This window comes from Cetorhinus maximus, chromosome 30 (genome assembly GCF_964194155.1).
Source record: "Cetorhinus maximus chromosome 30, sCetMax3.hap1.1, whole genome shotgun sequence".
NCBI classification, from domain to species: domain Eukaryota; kingdom Metazoa; phylum Chordata; class Chondrichthyes; order Lamniformes; family Cetorhinidae; genus Cetorhinus; species Cetorhinus maximus.
This window is the reverse complement of record NC_135908.1, coordinates 6,459,094-6,481,737: the sequence shown is the minus strand read 5'-3', so window position 1 is coordinate 6,481,737 and position 22,644 is coordinate 6,459,094. Positions and strand designations below refer to the sequence as shown.

At 47.8% G+C, this 22,644-nt stretch overlaps 1 protein-coding gene across 1 annotated transcript in view; it reads left to right on the top strand.

Moving 5' to 3' along the window:
• igf1ra (insulin-like growth factor 1a receptor) overlaps positions 1 to 22,644 on the top strand; it is a 228,607-nt gene that overhangs the window by 177,148 nt on the left and 28,815 nt on the right. The window contains exons 6-12 of the mRNA XM_078532356.1: positions 1,586 to 1,800; positions 3,426 to 3,552; positions 5,319 to 5,557; positions 6,909 to 7,076; positions 7,992 to 8,199; positions 20,462 to 20,739; positions 21,208 to 21,350. Of these exons, the coding sequence (XP_078388482.1) occupies positions 1,586 to 1,800; positions 3,426 to 3,552; positions 5,319 to 5,557; positions 6,909 to 7,076; positions 7,992 to 8,199; positions 20,462 to 20,739; positions 21,208 to 21,350 (1,378 nt within the window). The remainder of the gene's footprint in view (positions 1 to 1,585; positions 1,801 to 3,425; positions 3,553 to 5,318; positions 5,558 to 6,908; positions 7,077 to 7,991; positions 8,200 to 20,461; positions 20,740 to 21,207; positions 21,351 to 22,644) is intronic.

The following is a 22,644-nucleotide window of genomic DNA, read 5'->3' as shown; positions in this document are numbered from 1 at the left end:
TGGTCAACATTACTGAGACTAGCTTTCAATTCCATATTTTTATTTATTAATTAATTGAATTTAAATTCCCTCATGGTGGGATTTGTACACGTGCCCCCACAGCATTCATTTGGGCCTTTGGATTACTAGTCCAGTGACGTTGCCACAATGCCACTGTCTCAGGTGAAGGCCGTACCTTGGAGACTCCTGCCTTAAGAGCTGCAATCTCTGATAGCCAAGGCTGTGGAGCTGGGAAATTAGATGGAGTGATGCAGCCAAGATTGCGATTGATGACCTGCATTAAGGTGGGATTTCCTCCTTGGTCTGCAGAAGGCATTTCCAGACAGTTGGAGCAGTGCAACAGCCTTCCATTAACACTGTTTCATTTAAACATCAGCCTTCCTGTGTGGTTCAATGATCTGGGTTCCGGCCATTAAAAATGAAAAAGCAGGTGGACTACACACGGAATGCTTGGAGCTTGTATCATCCCTGGTGGCTGAGTTTGTCTGTGAACCTCCCAGTGTGTAGCTTAACCACGCAGAGTAAGAGTTTCCAGATTTAATCTACACTCCACGTCAAGTTGGCCAATTTAAAACTCTGACTCAGCTCCTCACTGCAGGAAGCCTTACTCGAGCTACCGAGCAACCTGAAACAAAGGTAGATATGCAGCTGGATTCCTTTTCGAAAAAAAAGTATTTCGATCTGGTTTTTGGACGCACTAAAACTGTTTAGCTTCAATATCCAGGCCTTTTTCACCAGTGGGCCTGGCAAACGCTGAATTACGTGGAGCCCTGTACTATTGGAAGCTGGAGCCTCTTGACATGAAATATAAATGTCCGCTGAGGGAAATGGAAAAAAAAAAGCACTTGCATTTATATAGTGTCTTTCGTAATCTCAGCGTGTCCCAAAGCACTTTTCAGGGAATAAAGTAGCTTTGAGGTGTAATCACAGTTGTAATGTAAGAGACGCAACAGCCAATTTGCACTCAGCAAACACTCTCTCACAGCCATGCGATCATGACTGGATCATCTTCTAGTCACGTTAGTTGAGGCCAGGGATCTCTCTGCCCACCCAAGAGGGCAAGGCAGGGCCCCCCAGCTTAAAATATCATTTGTAAGACCGCATCGCCAACAGTGCAGCACTCCCTCAGTACTACACTGGAGCGTCGGCCTGGAATGACGACTTGCACCCACAGCCTTCAGATGCAGAGATGAGGATGCTGCCCCTCCCTCCCTCACCACCCGCCCCCCCTTCTCCTAGAGTCATGGCTGACACCGTAGCTGATAACAGTTGGAGTCCGCTGGTTCAAAGGTGCCTACCTGAGAAACCTTAACCCCCCCAGTGTACATGACGCTAACTGGCCCTGAGTTCCCGAGATGCTACAGTATGCTACAGGGTTGGTAAGTAGGGAAATGCTCTGCTGGTTTGACGGGTTACTGGCTAGAAGTTGACACCCATAAGATCCATCATTGTGGGCAGAGTGAAGAACTCTTCGCTCTGCATGTAAATAACACCATACCTTAACTACAATACATACATTAATACGTCTCCCCCTCCAAATGAATGTGTACTTTTTATGACTGGCTTGCCTTGTTTAATTGAGCAGGAACTATTCTTTCTACGTGCTGGACAACCAGAACTTGCAGCAGCTGTGGGATTGGAGCCGTCATAACCTCACCATCAAGCAGGGGAAGATCTACTTTGCCTTCAACCCGAAGCTTTGTGTGTCTGAGATTTACCGCATGGTGGAGGTAGCTGGTGTGAAGGGGAGACAGGGCAGTGCTGACATGGAGCAGCGGACTAACGGAGACCGAGCTTCCTGTGAGTTCATTAAAACCTGCGTTTGTGTGCTGGTTATTTTAAAACTGCTCTAACTGTGGGGGTGAGATGTATAAAAGCCAAATTTTGTTTTACCAACTTCCTCCTGTGCTGAAGGCATTGCTCTCAAGTGATCTCATCGCTATCAGAGCAAGTCTGTTCTTTGTGTCTGAGCCCAGGTGGTGAGTGTAGGTAGGATGTTGAACCACACACAACATGGTGGCTGAGGCTATTCTTGCCATCACACATTGCGTACGCACTTGGGCAGTGGAGTCCCTAGGTTAGATTGGAAACGTGGGCTGAATTCCAACCCCCCCCACCCCCCCCCCAACCAAACCAGTGACGCTGAGACCAGTTGTGGTACCCTGACTGTTGCTCAGCAATGACAGGGGGGAACAAACCACCTGGGTCATCTGCTTCTGTTCCACAATGGGCAATCCCTTCACTCCTGAACGCTCTGTACAGCGGTGTGCCAATAATCTATTCTTCATTTAAGGTAATTTTGTTCGAGTTATCCAATCATTCAAAATTCTTTCACTCCTCTGTGTGTGAAAGAGGAATGGAACAGGAGGATAGAGTGAAACACATTTGAGGTATTATTTTGGCTGCTTGAACCAAACGATTGCATTTCCGTTTTGTTTGGTGGGTTATCGCAGTTAGACTCTATACCGGTGTGACTTCTGCGCTGTGCACAAAGTGAGCTACCTCTGCCCTGCCATCCTGTGCCCAGCATGGATTCCAGTACCGTGACTCCTCAAACCATAAACAATGGTGCACGATGATAAAATGAAGGAGGGGAGCTGAATCAGATGCCAAGGTTTGCCTCTGGTTGATGACTTGATGTTACCCCCCGCCCCCACACTCCCCAAGTTTTTTTAAAATTCATTCATGTGTTGTGGACATCTCTGGCTGGGCCAGCATTTATTGCCCATCCCTAACTGCCCTTGAGAAGGTGGTGGTGAGCTGCCTTCTTGAACCGCTGCAGTCCCTGTGGTGTAGGTACACCCACAGTGCTGTTAGGGAGGGAGTTCCAGGATTTTGACCCAGCGGCAGTGAAGGAACGGCCGATATATTTCCAAGTCAGGATGGTGTGCGGCTTGGAGGGGAACTTCCAGGTGGTGGTGTTCCCATGTCTCTGCTGCCCTTGTCCTTCCAGGTGGTAGCGGTTCTGGGTTTGGATGGTGCTGTCTAAGGAGCCTTGTAGCTGGATGGATAGAGCACCTTGGGCACTGATGGAGACATGAGTCCTGACTTTATTGGGAACAAAATGTGATGAGTTCAGGAGACTTTTCATGAGAAAGGAAGGGGAAAGTCTAGAGTGTGAAAAATGCAGCAAATGCTGATCAATATGGAATTACACAGCAGAATGAGGCCATTCAGCCCATCGTGCCTGTGCCCATTCCTTGATGAATCTACCCAATTAGCCCTACTCTCTCCCCTTAGTCCTGCAGGTTTTTTTTTTTTACCAGGCTCTGTTTTGAAAGTTGTTAGTGGAGCTGATTCCGCCATCCTTTCAGACAGTGTGTTCTAGAAGTGCCTCCGCGTTTAGCAGCCCAGTGATAGGAGACCCAGGTAGTCTCTGCATATCTTCAACGGTAACATTTATTTTGTACCCTCTTTACTATCAGGTGAAAGTCACATCTTGAAGTTCACAGCCAATTCCACAGCCAAGAACAGGATAATACTGAAGTGGGAGCGTTACCGCCCTCCAGATTACAGGGACCTCATCAGTTTCATTGTCTATTACAAAGAAGCGTAAGTGTTTGGTTATCGTCTGCATATGCACTAGCGCCTAAGCTGGGCTGGGCTGGGCAGGTAGTACAGTGCTCGTGGATCTAGACTTAGTAACTGGGGAAAGTTGTGAAATTGAGTTTGATAAATCCAATGATATGTGAGCTTGTGTGTGTGGGGGGGGGTGTTGGAGCTGGGGGCGGGAAGGGCAAGGGAGGTGGTGAGAATGGCATTATCATAAAAACCAAACTGGTTCAGTGATGTCCTTCAAAGAAAGGAATTTGCCATCCTCGACTGGTCCGAGTATACGTGACTCCAGTCCCACATTAAGAGGATTGACTGTGGGCTTAGAAAACCATTTTGGTCTGAGAATAATCATGACAGAAAACTGCTAGAATGGACAATGAATGTAGAGCTGTCCAGAATTTCCAGAACTTTCCACAGTGGTCCATATCCCAAAAACAAATATCAAAAAGGAATCGCAGCATTGGCGGAGAAGAAAAGAGTTGACATTTCGAGTCCTCATGACCCTTCGTTGAAGGGTCATGAGGACTCGAAACGTCAACTCTTTTTCTTCTCCGCCGATGATGCCAGACCTGCTGAGTTTTTCCAGGTAATTCTGTTTTTGTTTTGGATTTTCAGCATCCGCAGTGGTTTTTTGTTTTTATCAAAAAGGAATCGGCTGGATTGTCTTTGGGTGGTGAAAAGTTTATACCAGTGTGTCTATGTAACTACCCATCTGAGGGCCACCCCCGAAGCAGGTTCCAACTTGAGCTCAAGTCTTTTCCTGGTCCTCAAATCTATGGAACTTCCCCCCCCCGCCGCTTCAGTCTTCACTCTCTCTCAATCAGTAGACATCTGAAACCCAAGCTGGGCAACACTGCAGTGAGTTACTCACCTCCTGACTCCCCAAAACCTGTCCACATCTAGGAGGCACAAGTCAGGAGTGTGATGGAATGCACTTCACTTGCCGGGGATGAGTGCGGCTCCAACAGCGCTCAAGGACAAAGACGCTGGCTTGATCGGCACCCTGCCCACCAGCTTAAACATTCACTCCCTCCACCAGCGATGCACAGTGGCAGCAATATGTACCATCTACAAGATGCACTATATCAACTCACCAAATCTCTTTCGACATCACCTTCCAAACCCACAACTTCTACCGTCTAGAAGGACAAGGGCAGCAGACACATGGGAACACCACCACCACCTGCAAGTTCCCCTCCAAGCTGCTCACCATCCTGACTTGTAAATATATCGCCTAGCCAGTGCACCTCACATTCCATGCAAGAACAAAAAAGGAGCCACTCTGGGTACCAATCCCACCCTTCTTCCTCACACTCTCCCTTTCCACAGGCTGGCAGCCTTTCAGCAGTTCACACAAGTGGTTGTTATTCGTGTGGCAGCAGCCAAGAGCATCCCTTCCTTGCACAATTTCCATGAACGTGCACTTAGCAGCCGAAGTCGATGGGAGGTGATCAGCAGTAGAAAAATCTTACTGATTTCTCTTTCCCCGCACCCCCTCATTCTCTAATTCCAGGGCCACTGAAGCTACTTGTAGTGCACTTAGCAGATGAAGTCAAAAGCAAACTGTTACAGGGTACTTTGATGTAGAAGAGTGTTGCAGTGGGGACTAACACAATGTAACCTCTGACTCCCATGCCAAGTGGAATCGGGGAAGAGAAAGGCAGCAAAGATGTGGATGGGATCTCGATTGTGTTTCATTAAAATGCATTCTGCCGATGGGATTGTGGTAATTCTGTTTGTTATATGTTCTTTCTCCCCATAAGACCTTTTCAAAATTTGACTGAGTATGATGGGCAGGATGCGTGTGGCTCCAATAGCTGGAGCATGGTTGACGTTGACCTTCCCCAGAGCAAGGCCCAAGAACCAGGAGTATATTTGACGAATTTGAAGCCCTGGACCCAGTATGCCATTTTCGTCAAGGCGATCACTCTCGCCACTTCTGAAGACGGCCGTAACCATGGGGCGAAGAGTGAAATCATCTACATGAAGACAAACGCCTCAGGTAACGAGTCTTCGGGTCGTGTACTGTAACGTCACCCAAATAACCGACGCCGCTTGTCTCTATAAAAGCAGCTGCTTAGACAATGTCTTGGCCACGTTTGCAGGCAGGCTGTGGCACCCTAGTGGCTTTGATGGGTTAGCAACCCAGATGCCACACGTACAAATCCCACTGCGTTGAGAGTTGTGGAATTGAATTCGTTGAAGCTGGGAATCTGTGAGCTACACCCAGAAAAATGACAATGTCAGGTTGTTAAAAGGAACCCCAGCTGGTTACATTGAGTCTCCAGCACAGAAACAGGTCATTTGGCCCTGTTAATAGAATCCAAGCTGGCTGGTGAAGTCGAAACCAAGACACAGCTTTTCTTTATCGAGAGAGTTTATTGACTTTGTTCAGACTCGTGGCTCTCTATACCCAGTCTCCCAGCTGCCCCCTATTTATACGTGCCCAGAGTACTTAAACAATGCCCTTCACCTGTGTATGCTAACAATATAATCAACATACCATTAACAGGCCCAAGCGGTTTGTGCCTGAGGCTCATGCACCAGATGAGGTTCAGTTGTTCACTGATGTGCTTCAGAGGAGTGAGCCTTCCACCCATACTGGGTCTGACCTGCCAATGGCCCTTGTTGTACGTGGTTGACGCACAATTCCCTTTTGAGGTTTTGAGGATAAATTACATAAAGCCCAGAGGAACCTTGGGGCAACTCAGGATGTGTAATATATAGAGAGGTTCACCACGCCACCCACATCCCAAAAAAGAAAATAGATACATAAAAAATATAGATTGTGGGAATTTTCTGAATGTACTGTCTTGTGCCCAGGTACCAAGGTGTCACCCATCAGGTGGCCAGTATGAACCTGAATAGCATGCCAATAGGACTGCTCGATGTTACAACTGCCCTTGACCGTCTCCTGCCCAGTGTCTGCCTGAGCTTCCAGAGAGAAGGCAGCAGGGCATCGAGGAGTTGGGGTTTTTCTCCTCTCTCTCTCTCTCCCCCCCCACCCTGTCTCGGTCTCTGCCCCCGCCCGTTCCGCCAGTTCAGGAACAGTCAGGTCAGCCGCTGCCAAGCTGAGAACGGGTTAAAGTTTGAATCTTTCCAATCTATCCTTTTTCAGCCGCTAGAGGCGATACCGGGACCTCAATCAGAGCATTCGGTTCACTCCGCCAGTGCAAAGTGAGTGTAACTTCGGAAGGTGGAGCGGTTCCTAGACCACGTGCAGCAATGGCCTCGGTACCAGGATAGGGGTGCAAGACTGGGACTTCTTCAGTAGATGCACAACTTTCACTTATACCTGGGACTAACCAGTTTCTTTTTTTTTTCCGCCCCTGCCCTCCCCACCCACCTCACAGTGCCTTCGGTCCCTCTCGACGTGCTCTCCATGTCTAACTCCTCATCTCAGCTGGTTGTGAGGTGGAAGCCGCCTGCCTTTTCGAACGGGAACATCACCTACTACCTGGTGCGTTGGCAACAGCAGTCAGAGGACACCGAGCTTTATAAACATGACTATTGCCACAAAGGTAAAAGTGACTGAGTGGATTGACGCATTGACTCAGTGGCGAAATTCCAAGGGGTGCAAGTTAAACATTAGGACGTTAGGAGCGAGGGAGAAAACTAGAGGATGTTTTACAGGTTACAGGAGGCCATTCATCCCATCATGTCTGCGCTGTCTCTCTGATAGAGCTCCCTAACCTATAGACCCGTTCTCCCAAATCCTTTTCAAATATTTATCCATTTTCATTTTTTAAAAAATGGACATAGGTCCTGCTTCTTTGATAAAATATTCGTCGTCCCAACCAGATTTTACAAATATTTTTTGGTCTAAACCCTGCCTGTGTTCTTTTGATGCCGACCTTGAATTTCTGCCCCCTCGTCCTGAGTCACTGACCAGTGGGATTGGTTTCAGTTCTATTTACTTATTCAAAATTTTGAGAGATTTTGGTAATCTGTGATTTTCTCGTAACCTTTTTTTTTTCCTGAGGACAATCTGATTGTGGAGTAAGTTCTCATGGAAGGACATTGAAATTTCCCATAGCCCAGCAATGAAAGGGGGGTGGTGGGGGTGGTTCACTCAAGGGATTCATTCATGGGATGTGGGCGTCGCTGGCTGGGCCAGCATTTATTGCCCATCCCTAATTGCCCTTGAGAAGGTGGTGGTGAGCTGCCTTCTTGAACTGCTGCAGTCCGTATGGTGTAGGTACACCCACAGTGCTGCTAGGGAGGGAGCTGCAGGATTTTGACCCAGCGACAGTGTAGGAACGGCCGATATATTTCCAAGTCAGGGTGATGAGTGGCTGGGAGGGGAACTTGCAGGTGGTGGTGTTCCCACCTATCTGCTGCCCTTGTCCTTCTCGGTGATAGTGTTGCATTAAATGCCTGATGCGTGTCTTAACCTGTGTGAACAGCTCCATTCTCAGTCAGCAATTTTATTCCAGGTATGAAGCTGCCCACCAGAATTTCAGCAACTGGGGCAATTGACTTGGAGGGTGACGGTGATGCTGATCCCAAACAGTCAGACAAAACAGAACACGGCCAATGCTGTACCTGCCCAAAGTCGCCGGATGAACTCAAGGCAGAAGCTGAGGAAGTTATGTTTCAGAAATCCTTCGAAAATTTTCTGCACAACTCCATCTTTATGCCCAGGTAAGCCATGCACACCTGCATAACTAAGCCCTCCACAGAGGGGAACTTGCAGGTGGTGGTGGTCCCATCTATCTGCTGCCCTTGTCCGACTAGATGGTAGTGGCCATGGGCTGGTGAAGGTGCTGCCTAGGGAGCCTTGGTGAGTTCCTGCAGTGCATCTTGTAGATGGTCCTTAGAACCAGATATTGCTAAATGGCAGTCCTAGCTCCGATACAGGATTTGTGAAATTCAATCCTGAAATTACAGCAAACAGCGTGAAAAAAAATACCGTGGCACAGCCACCAATTGAATGGGCAAATTTCTCGTTGGGCGGTGTTAATAGTACTGATGTGAAATGGTGCACCGAGGGAGCGCGATGCATTGAGTTGGATGGCAGGAGCTCAGGGGATGGTGTTTCTGTCTCTGAGCTGTTGGGGAGGATGAGGCTGAACGAGTGTTGCTAAAGCTGCTTTTCCCCAGTTGGCCGGGTGCAGTTTGCCAAAGTGGTTGCTGAGCGACTGCCTGTCACTCATCGGCAGGTTTGTGACTCGTGTCAATTTATTTGGGGCTAATTTCTAAAGTTGTGAACTTTTAAGGGGAAAAAAATACATTCTTTGAAGGCTAATGGCCAAGGAAGTGGGTGGGATCTGGTGACATGTTAGGTCTGGCCCTACAGACCATTCTTAGGTTGTTCCCTGCCCTCTCTTTGCTCATCCACCCTCTCCCCCAGGGCAGTAACAGTTCCTCAGCCTCTCGCTTCCCTCCAGCACTACAGGCTGTTTCTCATCTGAGGGCATGAGATGCCAGCCCATGCAAACCTTCACCCTGCTTCCCAACATATTCACTCAGCTGGCTAAGTGCACAACTAATGATCCTCTTCCAAATTGTGGGCACTGAGACTAGCTTGTACAGTTACACTGGCTTAATTCTGCTAACTTAGCACAGATGAACTAAAGCTGAGACCTTGGGTTCAAAGTGTGGCAGATCCTGTATATGCAGCTGATAGTGACCACTGAGTCCAACAGCTTGGCTGTGGTCTGTACTCTTCTCACTCCCAGGGCTCAAATAGCCTCCTGACTCCCCAGAGCCTGTCCACTATCTACAAGGCACAAGCCAGGAGTGTGATGGAATACTCTCCATTTGCCTGGATGAGTGCAGCTCCAACAACACTCAAGAAGCTCAACACTATCCAGGACAAAGCAGCCCACTTGATTGGCACCACATCCACAAACATTCACTCCCTCCACCACCGACGCACAGTAGCAGCAGTGTGTGTATCATCTACAAGATGCACTGCAGGAATTCACCAAGGCTCCTTAGACAGCACCTACCAAACCCACGGCCACTACAATCTAGAAGGACAAGGGCAGCAGATAGATGGGAACACCACCACCTGGAAGTTCCCCTCCAAGCCACTCACCATCCTGACTTGGAAATATATCGGCCGTTCCTTCACTGTCGCTGGGTCAGAATCCTGGAACTCCCTCCCTAACAGCACTGTGGGTGCACCTACACCACATGGACTGCAGCGGTTCAAGAAGGCAGCTCCCCACCTCGGGGATGAACAATAAATGCTGGCCTAGCCAGCGACACCCACATTCCATGAACAAATATAGAAAAAAAAAACTGGCAGGTTCAGAGACCAAGAATGGCCAATGGGGAGGAGGTTACTGGAGTTTGGGTAGCACCTATGGTACTACACGAGAACACAAGAAGTAGGAGTGGGAGTAGACCATACGGCCCATCGAGCCCGCACCATCATTCAATACGATCATGACTGATCAAAAAAAGAGAGTGCAACCTTTTCAAAGAAGGGAGTCGGAAGTGTAGGAGGTGGCATTGGCAGCCAGGGATCTATAATGGAGTTGTGCTTGTTGAGAAAGTAGTTTGTTAAACTGGCTGTGCAGTTTGCATTACAAACTCACTGGAAAGATTTATATCACTTGGTCTGAGGCACAATTGTTCCAGTCACTCCCATGTGGCGTTCTGCCAATGCAGGATGTCCATGCTGGGGGGGGAGGAATGAAACCCTTAGTCGGGTTACACCGTATTGGAATGGGTTCATATCCTGCACCAGGTCAGCAGTCTCACAGCAGAACAGCATGACCCCGTACCAGCTCCTGTCTCTAATCCGACTGTTGGGAAAATGTTCGTGGATAGTACAGGCACACAGTTCCTTGACTTTTTCCAAATGTGACTAAAATATGAGTACTGTTCCGTTGAATAAAGTACATGGTTGGAGTCCGGCTAAGGGAGGCTGCTGTCTGACAGCTCTCATTAAGAAAGAAAGACTTTGTTTTTAAACAGTGCTTGTCTCCCTCAATAAGTTCCCCGGAATTACTTCTAAGTGTAAGTAAACAGTGCAGCCGCTTTCTGCAAACAGCAATTGAGTGCAGCCAATTATTCTGGGGACTTTTAGTTTTGGCATTGTTGCTTGAGAGAGGAATGTGACCCAGGGTGAACTCCCTGCTCCCCTCTCGATGGTGCCAGATGATCATTTACATTCACCTATGTGGGCAGCCGCGGCCTTGGGGTTAATGGCACCTCCAAGAGTGCAGCACTCTCCCGCTGGGGGGTGCCAGCCTGGATTTTGTGCACAAGTCATGGACTGAATCTCAAATCCACAACCTTCCCACTCCCAAGATGGCAGAGCGACCAGCTGAGTAATGGGTTAAATCCGTACCAGATCAAGTGTCTTTACTCCACTTCCTCAGTTTGTTTATGTTGTAACGAAGGGTATTTTTTACCCAGGAATTAGTTTCCATGACTCCTGATGTCTGGTTTTTACACATTTTCTTATTTCCTACTCCTCAGGATGTGGGTGTCACTGCCTTTAATGCTCGCCCCCTGTACCCTTGGAAAGTGGCAGTGGGCCTTAGTAAGTGCTAGCAGCGTGTTACAGCTACTCGGCTTTTTTTCCAAAGGTTCATGGGATGCGACGTTGCTGACGAGACCATTTGTCGCCGATCCCTAATTGTCCTTGAGAAGCTGGTGGTGAGCCGCTTTTGGGGGACGTTGTCAGGCATGTTGGTGTGGCACTGGATGCTGTGTAACTACAGGGCCGGGTCAAACTGGCCACTCGTCTTGCACCTATACAGTGATTGGACTGTCCCACCGGGGGATGGATTGGGTATTGGCGGAGATCTGAGCTGAGCTGATCCTGTCCTCATCTGACAGACACACGCTTACTTCAGCAGAGAGTTGGCGATGAGCTGCCTGGAGCACGAATTTGGGCCGATTCTCACCACAGTGGCCCCGGGGCACTGGAGTTAATTGGGGCATCCTAACCGTTACCTCGATTTGAAATCAGTCAGCGTGTTGGGGATGGGAATAGCATCAGGAACCTTTTTGGTGCATTGCAGTGTACCCGCAAGCTGAGCCAATTGCAGTGCTTTTGTTCAGCTTGTGTGTTAAAATAAACTTTTGCGTTTGCATCCATGTGAAGTGATGAGTCCACGGGCAGCAAACTGGCCAGTTAAGCTCCAGTGATTCCAATGTCAAAACCTGGTTTTAGTGTTGTGCGGAGTGTGGTGATTCAAGTTTGTGAACAGCCTTTGACGTTGCACCAAACCAGGAGGGGTTGTTGGGGGGGGTGGTGGTGTCAGTACTTTCTCCTGGTGGCTGAACTGGTTCTAACAGTGAGTCGCAGAACCACCTCAACGAGGAAGATCCCAGATTCGATCGAGGCTCAATTGTCAAGAAAACTGAGAAGGAAGCTGCTATTTCCCATACCTGGACAGAGCTCCCTGCTTCCTTTTGTAATTGTGTGTGTGTTTAGAGACATGAGGTGAGGACAAGATTATTCTCAGTGTGATGCCTTTTATAGTCAATTATCTTGTAAACCCCACCCCACCCGATTTTCCTGCTACCCATACTTTCTACTGACTAGTGGATTACAATTCGGCTCATTGGTGCCTCACTCAAGTGACCATCTTTCATGTTCTTCAACCTTGATGATGAGGATCTGTAGATCCCTGGGGTAAGCTGCATCGGCCGAGACTGATACGGTCCACTTGTTTGCACTCTCCGCCGGAGATTACACACAGCTTCTGGGAGCAGATTTAATGCCCGGTGCTGATTCAGGATGGAGCAGGGGTTCGGGCCAGACACCTGGCTGGCCTCTGACCCTGGGAGGGACCATTGGGCGACTCTCGCTCATTAGGTTCACGCGTGAGAAATGGTCTCTCCCAGGGGGTGGTGGGAGCCTGCCAGATTCCCTGGAACCCGTACCTGGTAAATGTTGGCGCTTTGACGAGAGGAGACGATTTCAAGATAAAAGTGGCTGTTCTTAAATGCGACTTTGAATGGGGCCTTTGGCTGAAGTATTTAATGGTGAATTAGGAGGTCATTCTGGCCTTTAGATCACAGTGGCGATCGTGAACTTGGTTTTATTTAAACTCCCAAGTGGAATTGTGAGTCTCCGCCTCTTTTGTCAACATGCTTGAATCATCAAATCCGTGCTGTGTTGTGATAGGTTTTGCCCAGTGTGTAGGCCCTGGGATCAGGATAAGATGTTGTGCAAAGTGGCTTCATGTTGAATTCAGTGGGGCTTGGCATGTCTTGCGGCTTCCTGCACCCAGCCTACTGACTTGCCTTTTTAGTAGATACTGAATGAAGCTCAGTGAATGCAGACATTCTACTTCACCCTCTGTTTTCCCTCGAGCCCAAGGAGGCCATTCAACCCCCCTCCAGCCTGTTTGCTATTCAGTCAGATCATGGTTGATCTGTGTCTTAAATCTAGCTTCCTAGCATAACCCTTGAGACGCTTAACCCAATATACCTCTGTCAATCTCTGTCTTGGAAGTTTCAATTTCCAGTCCACAACATTTTGGAGGGGTGGGTGGGGGTACAGGCAGAGTTCCAGATTTCCATTAAATTTTGTGTCAAAAAGTGCCTCTTAATTTCGCTCCTAAATGGACTCGTTCTAATTGTAAGGTTGTGCTCCCTCGTTCAGGGCTATCCGCAGCAGGGGATATAATTTCTCCCCATCCACTCGAGTGAATCCCCTTGATCATGTTCAAAAACTGTGATCATTTCATTCCTTAGCCTTTTAAACTCAAGTGAATACAAGCCAAGTTTATGCAATCGAGCGTCATGATCCTCCACCTCCTCCAGGTACCATGCCCTAAGAGGGTATTGATGACCATGGGCATTGGATTGGTCTAGGATTATGCTCGGCAAAGCGCTGCAGTGGTTTGCTGTTGCCTTCTGCAGTATGGCTGACCAGGAGACTCCATCACTCTTTACCACGTGCCATCGGGCGTATTGGAAGGATTTACAGGCTGATATTCAACCTGTTTAGCCACGTTCTGAATGCAGCTCCCATGACCATCAAGCCCTGTATTGGGACTTGAACCCGGAGCTTCTGGCCCAGAGGTAGGGACGCTACCCACTGCACCACAAGACAGCATCATATAACCCTTTAATCCCTTGAATCATTTGAGTGAACTGGACACTGTCTAAGGTTTATATGTCCTCCCTGAGGCTTGGTGCCCAGAAGGAGTCCGACTAATTTGGATTCCTATATTTGCCATATTAGGAAAGCTGCTGTGAAGCACCCAGTTTTCTTCTTTCCATTCCATGCTCAGGCTTGGCTGCCTGGGGACACTGAGGGAGATAGTTGCCTAAACTGTGTCCCTCTTGAGAACTGAAATTTTGTGATCTCTGGGGTGCAGTCCCACCCCCAAGCCAGTGACTTGGCCCAGTTGGCGTTTGGGGGGATGAATGACTTTTTTTGCTTTTTAATTAATGCTGGTTTGTTCCTAAGTTTGAGCTGTGCTTCAGTGTTGTATGATTAACTCGCATGTAAAAGAAGCTTTTTAAGGTGCATCCTCAGTGGCCCAGCAGTAAATGCCCTGTCCAGTGTGGCTCCGAGCCCCACACAGCAAGAGAGCCCTCGGTTCCATCACAGTCTTTATTGAGTTAGCTGTTCCTGGCCGCTGGGACACAGCAACTCTCTACGCAGGCTCAGCGTCTCTCAAGCATGGGGTTTGTTGGGAGATCCACCAAGATTCCCATTCCACATCCATACCCAGTGGGCCTTCCTAGCTAGTGCAACTATGGATCTCGGATCAGGACAGGATTGGGCCCCAGCGGTGATGCCCCCTTTTTAACAGATAGTCCTTCCCACCTTTGTCATCTTGAAGTCATTGCTTAAGCCTGAGTGAGTAGCGAGGATAGCCAGCCGTATTTCATGAGCGCCTCTTGATTAGACAGCAGCCAACTTAATGCCGGCAGTGAAGATATAACTGACCCAATTAAAGCAAGAAGTGAGGCAGATAGTTTTTAATTAGGGGATTGAAAACTAATTTTTCCTCATCTCAGATGAACTTATTTCTCTGACAATTCTGGTCAGCCACTAAATTTAGCCTCTGCTCCAGCCTAGAAGGCCTAAGACAATCCCACCATGAAAAAGGCTCCTCCGCCCATTAAACCCAATCTCCCAGTCTCTTGGCACCATCGCAGTAAAACACCTAGTTGGTTTCTTAAGTGAACCCATCTACCATTCCTGGCCAAAACTTCACACTTCCTTCTTGTGTAGGTGCCTTTGCTGTATTTGGATGTCTCTGCATTACAATGGTGAAATGAATGTTTGCCTCGTCATAACAGGCGGTATTGTAGAGCCCCTGCGACTGTGCTGGGAGTGAATTCCGTTATGTAAAGCAGTCTTAACCCGCGATCTGCAGGCATTCAAGAAAGGTTGATGTAATTTGATGCAAAGTCCTGTTCCTCTAGGGAGAAGCATGTAGAAGCTGAGAGTATCGATCCATCTGAATGCAAATCTGATTTATCTCTTGAAAAATAACGTTTTGGGATCCGGTATATTTGAGATGTGACCTGTGGGGGAGTGTAACGTGGTTGGGAGGAAGAGGTGACATTGGATCTCTGGTTCCCAAACCTCTCCACCACTGGGGGTTTTCCTCACCTCATACCAGGCTCTGTTGTAGACATATTGATCACTCTGATTAATCAATGGCTGCATTATTGTTTTATTTTGTGCCTACCAGCACAGTATGAGGAGAGCTCGATGGATCTTGGGGCCATGTTTCTAAGTGCAAAAATCTTTCTCTGCATTGTCATCCTTTATTTTGATAAACCTACATATTCATAAGAAGCTTCATTAACAGATATTAAGCCAGTTAAATACTCTAGGGAGCCCACATTCCTGAGATTAACAAGAGCTTGTCTTCATTGATCATTTTCTCAATATGACATTGTTAACTTTTATCTGCACTGAACCTAAACTGAAAAGCTGTGTGTCAGTAAATTGCTAATTTTAATCAGCATAAAATTAAATGTTCAACTAATCAGTTTGACAGGCCAGTCCAAGTGGGTGCAGTGTAGTTCTCATTATTTAATTGGCTATTTGAAGGCTGCTTATTAAATAAAATGAAAGTAATGCATTCCTCAGCAAGCTAGTTCTCTGCGATCTAATATATCTGCTGCTGTAAAAGCCTCAGTATTCCCAATGTTTTCACGTGCACTGAGACTTTGCCCCTTCAGGTTTCCCCCCGAAGGCTCTGACCCTTTCAGCGTGTCAGCCAAGTGCCCGTTGCGCCTGTGAGAGTCTTGACAACCCTCAAAATAACTCCACTGGCGAACTGTGAGGGGAAGGAAAGACACCACAGCAGAGCCTGTTCCTGGCCTCCCCTGAAACCCAGCACATGCGTTTTCCAGCGGTAATCAGCGGAAGGAATAGGCCATTCGGCCCCTTGAATCAGTTCCATCATTTAATTAGATCATGGCTGGTCTGTAGTTTAACTTCACCTTACCCTCCTTGGCTGTATAATCCTGAATGCCCTCACCTACAAAAAAATCTCTCGACCTCGGTTTTGAGATTTCCATCAACACTCTCTCCCCTCCACCGCCTCAACAGTTCTTTTCTGGGGTGGAGAGACTTTCAGATTTCTACTACCCTGTGAGTGAAGAAGTGTTTCCTGAGATCACCCTTAATGGCCTGGCTCTAAGGTTATGCCTCCTTGTTGTGGACTCTCCCCACCTAGAGGAAATTGTTTCTTGCTCTCTCTCGCGCTCTCTCTCTCGCGCTCTCTCTCTCGCGCTCTCTCTCTCGCGCTCTCTCTCTCGCGCTCTCTCTCTCGTGCTCTCTCTCTCGCTCTCGCGCTCTCTCTCGCTCTCGCGCTCTCTCTCGCTCTCGCGCTCTCTCTCGCTCTCGCGCTCTCTCTTGCTCTCCCTACCCCAGGGCTTCCTAAACTGCGGGTGGTGACCCCCGCTGGGGTCACGAGATGGGATTTTATAATTGCGAGCTCCAAAGCAGCAATGCCTGCTGTGGAGAACAGACTGAGTGCTAACATCTGCGAGGCTCCCTTTAAATACTAGCTATTTGTCTATTGGTGGGTGTGGTCTAATGGACAGATTTTTGAGATCTGATTGCTTCAAAAAGAAAACCTGTGAAAAGGTAGATGTTTGACCCTGCAGCTTAAAGAAGTCTCACCTCGCTGAAGTTCCTTCTCCCCCCACAACCCTGCTCAGGAGCTAATACCCCCTGATCAACAGATGAGGTTACCCCCTTTCACCTTCCCACCCCCCTCTTCCCCTTCAGGATCACTCTTAAAGCTGTGAAACATTTTAAAAGGTGAGAAATTTGTAAGTGTTGTTGTTCCAAGGAAAGCAGAAAGTTAGCATGTAGTTGCAGCAAACAATTAGAAAGGTCAATGGCATGTTGGCCTTTATTGCAAAGGGATTGGGGTCCAAGAATAAGGAATTCTTGTTACAATTGTACAGGATTTTGGTGAGACCACATCTGGAGTACTGTATGCAGTTTTGGTCTCCGCATTCAAGAAAGGATATACCTGCAGTGGGGACTGTACAGCGAAGGTTCAGTACATTGGTCCCTGGGATGAGGGGGCTGTCCGATGATGAGAGGCTGAGTAAATTGGGCTTATATTCTCTGGAGTTGAGAAGAATGAGAGGCGAGCTCATTGAAACCTACAAGATTCTGAAAGGGCTTTGATACGATAGATGCTGAGAGATTGTTCCTGCTGGTCGGGGAATCTAAAACACAGACAGGGGGCCACGGTCTCAGGATAAGGGGCCGATCGTTTAGGACTAAGATGAGGAGAAGTCACTTCACTCAAAGGATTGTGAATTTTTGGAATTGTCTACCCCAGAAGGTAGTGGGTGCTCCATCCTTAAATACATTTAAGGCAGGGGTAGACAGAATTTTGGTCTCTTAGGCAACCAAGGGAATATAGGGAGTGGGCGGGAAAGTGGGGTTGAAGCCATGATCATATTGAATGGCGGAGCAGGCTCAAGGGGCCGAATGGTCGTCAACTCCTATTTCTTATAGTTTTGTGAAAGTCTGAGGCATTTAAGATGAGGAAAACGTTCAGGAAGCGCTGCACTATCCCAATTGGTGGGGTGGGTGTGATGAGGCTGGTGTGGTGTTTTGGGGGGTGGTGCAATGGTAATTCTGCTCGGTGAATGTTTTTGAAATTGTAATGGCAGACTCTGATAATTTCACGCACTCGTGCTTAGTAATGCACTTTCTTTTGCCAAATTTTCTCCACTGCTCTCCTGGAGGTGCTGACTTTTCTGAAGTAATTGCTCCAAGAGCACGGACAACTCTGCCCAACAGAGCAACGCCAGCTAGGGGTCGGTGGGCGACACGCTCATCTTGAAGTCGATGCTTGTGGAGTCAAGTTCCGCTCCAGAGCACAAAATCTAGGCTGACACTCCCGGTGCAACGCTGAGGGAGTGCTGCACTGTTGATGATGCTGCCTTTGAACTGAGATGTTAAACGTCAGTTGGACATAATCATTCCCATGGCACTATTTGGAAGAAGAGTAGAAAATTTGGGCCAAGTTGAATTGTCCGTGCACTGTGTTGGGTAGCTCAGCATCATGTCTAACCCACAATCTGCGAGCATTCAGGAAAGGTTGATTTAATTTGCTGCTTCTCTAGGGAGTAGAAGGCGGAAACTGAGAGCATTGATCCATCCGAATGCAAAAGCAGATTTCTTTCAGGAAATAACATTTTGGGATCCAATATACGAGTAATTTGAGATGTGAACTGTGGGGAGTGTAACTCAGGAAGAAGAGGAGGTGTCTTTGGATCTGTGGTTCCCAGATCTCTCCACCACTCCCAACCAACATCACTGAAAGAAGATATTATCTGGTCATTACCACATTGCTTTTAGTAAGAGCAAATTTGGCTTGTCGCGTTCCTTACATTACAACAGTGACTGCATTTTCATTTCAAAGAGTACTTCATTGGCTGTAAAGCACTTTGGGGTGCCCTAAGATCGTGAACGGCAAGAATGTTTCTCCCCGTGGGTGACCCTGGACTGTGAGCCTCAACCAAGGCAAGTCATAGACCCCCCAACGAAGACATGGCCATGACCAGCAAACGTGGATACAACTCGGAAGCCTTCTGCCAGATATGAGCCTGAAACTTGGCAAACTAGCTTGGGGACGGGATGGGGTAAATAATTCAGCTGCTACATTTGGACTCAGTGCCCTCCAATTCCACATCAACTGCCAATTCCCCTGCAATAGTTGGATACCCAGTTGACTCTCGGTCCAGTCTAACCCACTGAGGTGCCTGCTTGTTCAACTCAGCAGCAACCCAAGGAGCTGTACTCTGTCATAAGGCAGCTTCAGAAGGGAGCAACAAACTTCTGATAATCAATTGGAAATTGCAACAAGTACTGTCCATAATAGTGATGGTTTGACTCATAGTAGTTGCAGGCAGCATCTTACCAAACTTCAGGCATGGTTACGGAGAGTGTTTGCAATCATTTAACATGACCTGAATGGCTCTGGTCTTATCGTAGTTCCCCCAAAACATTCAAGAGGAATTTCTTAAGCGTTTGGTTATAATTTGACGTGCATATTTAATTTTGCCTTTTCCAATTTTATTTCTGGAAATGAGGTGTGATTTCCGTTTTATCTTTCTTGCCAGATGAGCATAGAAGTTGATGATGGGTTTGATATACAGCCTGTGCTAAGTGAACTGACCATACCCAGGGTACCAGTTTTAGACGTGGGTTTGGGAGAGAATTCCTGGTAGCTATCCCGGGGCACTTGTTGGCGAGTGCATGTTTTAATTTTACTTTATTGTCCATATGGAAATTAATTTGTGGCCATTACTTGTTCATTTTTTAAAAATTACATATCACTGAACAATAACAATAAAAGAAAGAAATCAAAGAAATTTAACTAATTAAAATATTTATTTAAAAACTATTCCAATGAATTAAAATAATCAGTCAGTGAATCCCATCCTGAGTTAATATCTTCGTCCATACATTAAATTCCTGTTTGTAGATCTCGGATGAGCACAGAATTGTTCTTGGCTGGAACTTCTCCATAAGTTTGAATACCCTGACATACTCCCTGCCTCGCAATTTAACAAAGGACTTGCAATTCTATTTAAGCCTTTATGTCTCAAAGTGCTTTGTAGCCAAATTGGGACATGTGGCCGTCAGTATGTGCACAGCAAGCTCCAACAAATAGACAATGTCCCGATGAAGTGATGTTGATTGAGGGGTAAAAATCTGACTGCGCGCTGGGGTAAACTCTCTCGTTCTTTAAAACAGTGCTGTGGGATGTGACAGATGGCACCTCGGGCAGTGCAGCACTCCCTCTGTACTGCACTGGAGTCGATGATCAGGTGGGGTTTGAACCTTCTGACTCTGAGGCCACAGTGCTACCCATTGAGCCACGTCTGACACTTCCAAAAGAGCCTGAAATGCTCTCTGGCCAATCACAGCTAAAGTTAGCCGATGTTTCACCGTGCCAAGGCAAGTCACTGCATTCCATAGGGAGATTAATGGAGGTGGGAGGAAATTTCAGAACTTTTAAAAAAAAAAATATTAATTCACAGAATGTGGGTGTCGCTGTCTAGGCCAACATTTATTGCCCATCCCTCATTGCCCTTGAGAAGGTGGTGGTGAGCTGCTGCCTTGAACCGCTGCAGTCCATGTGGTGTAGGTACACCCACAGTGCTGTTAGGGAGGGAGTTCCAGGGTTTTGACCCAGCGACAGTGAAGGAACGGCGATATAGTTCCAAGACAGGGCGGTGAGTGACTGGGAGGGGGACTTCCAGAAGGTGGAGTCCCCCATGCATCTGCTGCCCTTGTCCTTCTAGCTGGTAGTGGTCGTGGGTTTGAAAGGTGCTGTCGAAGGTTGGTTGGTATTTTTGACGTGTGATGCCCTCTTGGCTTGTCAGACGCCGAATGTTCAACGTTTTGCGTTTTGTCTCTCGCCTTGAGCTAAAATCTCCTATTCAAGTATCTTATTTGTCTGCATGGCTGTTCCACCAGGCCGTCCCGTAAGCGCAGAGACACGTTTGGAATAGCGAACGCCACCCTCCCTGCCAATAACACGGCCGTGCCAGAGCAGCACGGGAACAGCTCCAACCCAGAGAGAAAGCAGGACTACACCTTCTTTGAGAGCAAAGTGTGGTACAAGGACAGGACGGTGATCTCGAACCTGCGGCACTTCACCACGTACCGTGTCGACATTCACGCGTGCAACCACGAAGCCCTCAAACTCGGCTGCAGTGTTTCTGCGTTTGTATTTGCGAGAACCATGCCAGCAGGTGAGCCAACCAGCCTGATCCTCGTTCGTTTTTCCTCATTGAGAAACTTTGGTGGAGGGCTGAGGTCGCAAAGAGCGGCCAGGGGGAAAAGGTGGTGCATCTCGCAGTGGGTGGCCGACAACCAACCCTAGCTGGGTGAATACGAGCAGAGGGAGTGAGGCCCTTTTGAGATTCAAGGAACGAATGCATTTTCTGTCAGATCATAAGGGAAAAGGAAGTTGGTGAATTAAAGAATAAATGACCTGGGTTCAGGGCGACTTGGGAGTTGACATGTGAAAGTGAGCTGCAGTGGTACTATTGCAAGTAATCCTAGAAGCCTAGATGTTGATCTGATTGAGAGTGGGTTAAGTTCCAGTGTAGAACCGAAAATAAAAACAAGGAAGTTTATAATGTGAAATACAGAGGATAAAATTCTATGATTGCCTGTGTGTCCCTCCCTCCCTCCCCCTCTCTCCCTCTCTCTCACAGAAAAAGCTGATAATATACCTGGACTTGTCATGTGGGAGCCCGGGGACGATGAAGTCAGCATTTACCTCAAGTGGCCAGAACCACCAGGTCCAAACGGGCTGATCCTGATGTACGAAGTGAGGTACAGCCGTGGGGACAGTGAGGTAAGATAAACCTTCACGGAACAGGAAAGGTGTTGCAGCCCCAACGCACAAGGTGTTAGTTCCAAAAAAAAAAACCTGGCCCTTCGAGAATGAATCAAAGCACACATGCTGCTGCCCGCAAAGGACTGAAATAAAAGTACTTTGTCCAGCTCCACCCTCATGGATGAACATGAGCATAAGGAATAGGAGCAGGAGTAGGTCATTCAACCTCTGGAGCCTACCCCACCATTCAGGAAGACCATGGCTGACCTGATTGCAGCCTTAACTCCACTTTCCTGTCTGCCCCCCATAACCCTTGACTCCCTTCTCAATCAAATATCTGTCTAACTTGGCCTTGAATATATTCAATGAACCAGCCTCCGGTGTTCGCTGGGGGAGAGAATTCCAAACACTAGCTACCCTCCGAGAGAGGACAATCTTCCTAACCTCCATCTAAAATGGGAGACCCCTTATTTTTAAACTGTGCCAGTTCTAGATTCTTCCCCCCCCCGGAGGGGAAACATGCTCTCAGCATCCACCCTCAGAATCTTTTACGTTTCAGTAAGATCACCTCTCATTTTTCTAAGCTCCAATGAGTATAAGCCCAAATCGCTTGAGATTTCCTCATAATACGAACTCAATTCCTCTTGAATCTCGGGTGGCTCTTGGTGAAGTGAAATCGCTCTCCATTCCTGCCCCAATCTGCTTTTGGCTTGCCATCGTTTGTTGGGTTTAACTGCTTATCTTCCTCAACATGCCACACATCTGAATCCATCAAAGCGTCATTTTCCATGCTATACTAAGCCTTGTAGATGGGGGCAGAGAGGGTACCACTCATTCCGGGCATGTGGTGATAGGATCGCCATTGACCAGATATTCGATCTTCGAAATTCTCATACTGGAGAAAAACTGGCATTAAATTTTTGCTGTGACATCACTAACTCTGCTCAGTTCCACGTTTTGCTGCTAATGCCCTGGTGGTGGTCGACCGGGTGGCCGTTGTAGCTTGGGAGCGTTGGACCGGAATTTTGAGGAGTCGGGCTGACTCTGGAGGTCTTTATAAGTGGCAGGCGGGACCTGATCTCAGGATTCCTGGTGCCGGAAGGTTTCACCAGCACCAGACAAGGGCGCGGGCAGCAAGCCTGTACCCTGCTCTGCCCAGCTGCCTGGTTCTGTTGTGGGGGTAGCAACTTTTCAGACCAGCTTCTCGAGGGCTCGTGGTTCACGGCCTCTCATTGAGGTGAAACTCCTTTCGTTTGGCTTAACAAAGCACTTCAGAATACCCTCGGCTTCAGTGACAGTTTATGATTAACCT